Genomic DNA, 5,913 nt, shown 5'->3' on the forward strand with positions numbered 1-5,913 from the left:
AAAGGGCACTTCAGTGCATTTGCACAGCTATCTGTGCACAGTCGAGAGAGCTCTTCACGTCGCGTTAACGACGTGGTTAATATTTAGATAATGTAAGTACAGGTGAAAAGCTGTGCCTGTGCTTCGTAAATTTTAGTTTTTGTATCTTAAAAAATAATAATTTCCCTTTTATTCTATTCTGAGTATGCATACAGAGGTGGATTTGGGTGTGTGTGACACACACACATACATCCTGCGTACGTATCCCAGATTAGAACAAGAGTTCAAACTGCCACATAAGTTTTAGAAAAAAACACACACAATAGTTTCCACCTTAGGAGCATTTTAAAGAAAAATTAAGTATAAGGGAAAAAACCCTTCTTATTAAACTAAATTGTGGTGTAACAGCTCACCACATCCTGTCGCAAGGACATCTGACGTGAAGTGAAGCAAAGGTTCCTCTTTCGGGTCTCTGACGAGCCGTGAGGGTCACATGTTACCTGCAGTTCAAAATACTCCTATAAAGAAAAAAACCTTGGTGTCGGTGGAAAAGCTGAATAAGAAGTGGAAACTGTCAGCAGAGAGAAGACACTGTGGGAAAGCGTAGGTGTCATCGACACAACCATATCAAAGAGAGAAAGCCACCCCGAAAATAACCCACGCAGAGCCCCCGGTGGCTGTGGACTGGTGTGGACTCGGAACATGACCTCATGGAAGAGGAATCGGAAGTCGGGGCCGGGAGAGGAGTGGGCTGAGAGGGTCCCACGTTTTCACTCTCAGCCAAGCCCTCCAAGAAACGCTTGGCCCTAGTCAGCCCTTCTGCGATGTTTTCTTCATCCCTCTGTGGAATGGGAACCGTCACGGCCTCCTCACTGGGTGACAGCGCGGACAGTGCCTGTGGAAGGGAGTGGACCTTTACGGTTGTCCGTCCCCAGCTGTGTAGACAGTCGTGTGGGACGTCGTCTGCTCTGAAGTGTGTGGTTGTCCATCGTGGCTTCCTGTCAGCCGCCGCCCGACCCGCTCCGTCCCACAGAGTACTCAAGGAAGACCCTAGAGGATGTTCGCGTGTGTGTGACGGTTCCTGAGCGAGTTCCCAAGATTTCTGAAACATTATGACCCCAGCCTGGCCTTGCTGGACGTGGACAGCAGTGGGACCCGATGACCAGCACTTCTCGCCAGCGCGTCGTTGGGATGGAGGTAGAGCCAGCTGCTCATCAGAAACCAGAACAGCGTGAAGGTGGCCTGGGAGCTGTGTGCGCCCGGTGGCCCTTCCAGCTCTCCCGTCCTCCCGACAGCCCAGTGGGGTCAGAGAGAGGGGTCGGGCGCCAGTCGCGAAGTAGCCACGTGGCGGGACCTCAGGGCCCCGGATGGCTCGGTGACTTCCCCACTCCCACGCAGCACAGGCGCCCCCTCCAGGCTCAGGCGCCCCCGTGGGCAGTCGGGGAAGCCCACTTCTGAAGCTCCTTCCCCTTTTATCTTGTCAAACAGATGTTATTTTCCTGTAATCTGCATAACCTTGAGGAACCGGTGACTCTCTGTTGCTTTGCTCACCGCCTTTCCCCCTTTACCCACCATGAGTAATGCGCAGGGCCCCCCGTCACGGCCGTCTGAAACCTCGCAGTCCCCATCATCATTCCTCATCAGGCCTGTCCAACCACCTAGGCACTGGTCCTGCGGGAACCAGGTATCTGCTCTGGGATTCCCGTTATTCCCGTTACCCTCGGTAAGGGAATGAGAGTTCGAAGCCATCGCGGTGTAGTATAATGGAAGATTCCATCACGTTCTCAGGCGGGGTCCTGTGTCCAACCATCCCATCCATGATACTCCCTCTGCTTTGAGGTGACATGGCTGACTTTGCGCCCTGGATTATGGGGCCCGTCTGGCACCCACTCACACTTCCCCAACAGCTCCTGCTGCCCAGGGTGAAGGACACCGGCCCAGGAGCCCAGACTTGGCCACGGCTGGCCCCAGACTTGTCGCTTCTCCTGGACACGGCTTCGGAAGGCCTGCCGTGCCTGGCCTGCCATCGGTGTTCGGAACAGCCGAGACGGACGCCGTGAGAGCCGTCTGCGACCTGAGCGGTGCTCGACCAGTAAACGGGGGGTGCCGTGGTGTGTCCGTACTGTGCTCGACCAGTAAACGGGGGGTGCCGTGGTGTGTCCGTACCAGTAAACGGGGGGTGCCGTGGTGTGTCGCGGCTTGTCTTTGTCACCTCACCAGGGGACTGGTCTTTCCACACACACGCTCTGTCTCCCCTGACTGTGCGACTCGCTTTGCTTGGCGTGAGCCGCCCTCGCCGCAGCCTGTCCCTCAGCAAGACAAGACCCTAAAGAAACTCCGGGTTTCCGATTTTTCTGTCAAATGTTCTTTGCGATGGCAGCGCTCTGCAAAGTATAAGTTGGATGTGTGCCTCTTAAGAAAGAGTGTAAACAGTGCAGCACGCAGAAAGGTGACGTCGTCTGCCTTCAGGAAGCAGGGCCCAGCCAGAGGCACTGCCCCACCTGCCCTCGGCGGCCCCAGGAGCCTCACAGAAAACTGCCAGCCTCCGCCAAGCCACACCGGCCACCAGCACGCACGTCACCTGGAGAGCAGGCCTGAGCCCTCGGCCTCCCTCCCGCCCCACTGGGCGAGTCCCTGCCCACCGGCGTTTCCCGGCCACCAGTCGCCATCTCGAGGGGCCATGTGGCTGCACAGCAGGCAGCAGCATGCCACACCCATGTCTCGGGCAGGGGCCAGATGTGCCCCCTGCGGGCAGGCTGGCTGGAGCCCCCAGCCCCGGGCCGGGCAGGCGCCGGCGCCCTGGGTCCCGGCCAGTGGCAGCGGCAGGAGGGGCCGGGCTCGGGGTTTGTGGCCCATGTCCCTGACTAAAAGCCAGCCAGCGGGTCCTGTTATCAGTTCCCGTGACACAGTTCCTGGTTCCCCAACTGTTTTATTATTGTTATTCTTAAAAATAAAGGGGGTGTTGATCGGGAATGAGGGAAGGGAGTGGGGGTGACGAGGCGTGTGCCAGCTCACTGCTCAGGAAGCCGCCCTCGGCCAGGCCAGGGCCTCTGCAGAGACACATGGTGTTTATCGGGGCGGCAAAGGGAAACCCGGGCAGTTCCGTGACGTGAGTGCCTGTTTCCCACCTCCAAATTCCGTTAGGAAAGTGACCGTGGCGACAGGCTCCCTGGTGACACTCCGCTATCTGCGTGCCCCTCGGGCGCTGCAGGACGGGTGTGCGCAGCTCGCTCACGATGGCCTGCGCTCATTTCCTCTTCAGCTGCCAAAACTCGCAGGCTGACAGCGGCCGAGGGCCAGGAAACAGGAGGAAGGGCCCCTCCGAGGGGCTCCGGCCACCCGGCGGCAGCTTCTCGTCTGGCTCGATGGCGAGGCTGGGGGCGGACACGGAGCGTGGCCTTCGCGGGTGCTGCCACTGCGGGTGCCGACGGCCAGCGCTGCGGGCCGACAAACACCTGGGCAGAGCTCTCGTGCCGGAGGGGACGCACTCGGGGCCCTTTGAGGGGCACTGGTGCGGCACGCGGCACAGGCTGACCCCGCGGTGTTTCCAGACCCGAGCAGTAGCTCCGGACCCGAGCAGTAGCTCCAGGCCCTGGGCAGCCGCGCTGCTGGCTCAGGACGCCTCGGGGACATGGCGGGAGGCAGGAGGGACCGTCCTCCGGCGCCCCTCTCACAGGCCGCCCTGGAAGCTCGGCTGACGGAACTGCTGGTCACTTCACGCAGTTCTCTGCAGAACGTCGCTCCCCTAATGCTCTCTCTACCTTTGTTTCTCTGCAGTAAATGAAATAATACGAAACGACCTCTCCAGCACCAACGTCCACTCGTAGCTGGCGGCGTCGGAACTCACGCAGACGCTGCACGGTGGCGACTCGACGGGTGACAGCGGAGGTTCGGCATTCAGACTTCTGACTAAAAACTGAGCACACGCCTGGTAGCGCTCAGAACTTCCAGCTGACCGAAGCCACACCACCGTGCAAAGTCGAGCTTTGACAAGAAGGAAGGAAAGGAGGAAGGACCAGTCCATCTGCTCAAGGAAAGGTCATCTCAAGAAGAAAATAAGCGGATGGGGTGGGGTGAGTGCAGCAGACAGACCTTGTGACAGCACCCGATGGGAATGACCCCACGTGGAGGCCTGACCCCCCGCGCCCTCAGGCACCCCTGGATTTCGGAAGTGCCTTATTTAACCCAAAGACAGCATCAGGGCATCGTAGAATTAAGCATTTAATTTGCTACCAGGAGAGTATTTGTAGGAGCGAAGCTATAAAAGCTTTTCATCATGCGGCTTCATCCTTTGTGTAAATTAAGAGAATACCGGCGAGCTAGGCATTGTGAGAAAAAACGAACACACGTTTCCTACTTTTTTCAACTTTTCCTGGGCTGTACTATACAATTTTGTTGCCTTATTCAGTGCATTTTAGAAATCTTCCAATGTGTCATCTCAGCTCTTCCTGACCCCCTCTCCCCTGTTACTGAAACCATGGGCTTGTTCGTCATAGCATGTTAGGATTTCGATTTTAATCTGGCTTCAAACATAGCACGAGTAGCCAAATAGCACAGGACAGGTCACGGGACAAGAAAAGCAGTCTGCCCATGGCGGATGGGCCCACGTCTGCACGCGTGTGCGTATATGGGCCCGGATTTATGTGTAAATAACAAGTAACAGGCGGTGACGTTCGCTCTTTGCCCAGCAAGGGCTTCCACGCCAGCAGGAACCAGTGTCCGTTGGGCGGGGCCGCCTCTAAGGCTCCAAACCCGGCTCTTCAGCTCCTTCCCCCGGCGGGCCGTGCACGCGAGCGAGCACCGCAGACGCCAGGGAGGCTCGGAACACCCTGCGTTACCAGATGGCGCAGCCGAAGGGCACCGTACATAACTTTACAAAGGGAGTGTAATATATTTGTTCAGCTATAAGATTATGATGTCACAGAAGCCTTATAACTCTGCTTCATCTAAGAAACCGATTACCAAAAACGTTTTAATAGGAAGCGACTGTGTAGGTTTCAGATTAGTTACTGTTAACGGATAGGTTAGTGAGAGCTTTACTACTGCATTTGTACAAGTACAGCTTATTACACATTATTACTAGCAATGACCTATTGTTTCATGTAACCAAAAAAGCATGGTTTAATTAAAACATGTTTAACCTGATAATTGTGCCTTAGGAAGTCATGCCCCCTGATGGATCTTGCATGAACTGCACCTGCGGGTGCTGGTTGCAAGTTAGACGTCATTAATGGTAAAGTGATGGTGGGGAAAGCTGTCCCACAGAATTATTTCAAAAATGTTTTTCTGGATGATTACGTCTTACTTTTTTTAACTCACAGAAAGAAACAAGTCTGAAAGCCATATTCGTGACATTTGCACTAACTGTGAAGAACTAAAGATGTATATGGCTACGTGAACATAGGAGCCTGCTGCTCGCAGGCGTCGCTCCCGCCTGTGACCCCAGGACCTGCCCCACATTTAGCATCATAGAGTTGCATGAAACGTCCTTAGTCAACTGTCATATGGAAAAGAAGCGTTTGATATTTGTGTCTGCTATCTTTGTAGTTAGAAAATAGAGCCAATAAAGCACCGTGTTTTTGCTGGACAGCCCGGGTCTCGGAGTGATTCATTCCGTGTACGGAAAGTCTTTGTCGCTGGGCGTGTTTTCTGCTGCAGGGTCTTGCGCCTCTGTGCAAAGCGGCCGTTGTGCCGGAAGGCGCGTCTCGCCAGTACGGCCCTTTTCTCGTTAAGAAGAAGTTGGTGGACGAAGGCGGAGGCCCCGAGGCTGTAAGCACAGCACTCGGGAAGCGTTCGCCCAGGCAGCGTGGGAGAGGGAACTTCTGCCAAACACTCCCGCTCCGAGGAGCGCCCAGGGCGAGGCTTCGGCCACACACACACTCGCAGTCTGACCGTGGACTCGGCGCGATGACGTGCAGAGAACTCATCTCCTGC

The 5,913-nt window shown here is 55.8% G+C and overlaps 1 protein-coding gene across 1 annotated transcript in view; it reads left to right on the forward strand.

The window, feature by feature from the left end:
* The window catches only part of NFATC1 (nuclear factor of activated T cells 1), a 102,390-nt gene extending 96,822 nt beyond the window's left edge, over positions 1-5,568 (forward strand). Inside the window, exon 10 of the mRNA XM_023521126.1 lies at positions 3,757-5,568. Coding sequence (XP_023376894.1) covers positions 3,757-3,806 — 50 coding nt within the window. The 3' untranslated portion in view covers positions 3,807-5,568. The remainder of the gene's footprint in view (positions 1-3,756) is intronic.
* Positions 5,569-5,913: the final 345 nt, after the last annotated feature.

The sequence above is a fragment of the Pteropus vampyrus genome, unplaced genomic scaffold (assembly GCF_000151845.1).
Source record: "Pteropus vampyrus isolate Shadow unplaced genomic scaffold, Pvam_2.0 Scaffold295, whole genome shotgun sequence".
NCBI classification, from domain to species: domain Eukaryota; kingdom Metazoa; phylum Chordata; class Mammalia; order Chiroptera; family Pteropodidae; genus Pteropus; species Pteropus vampyrus.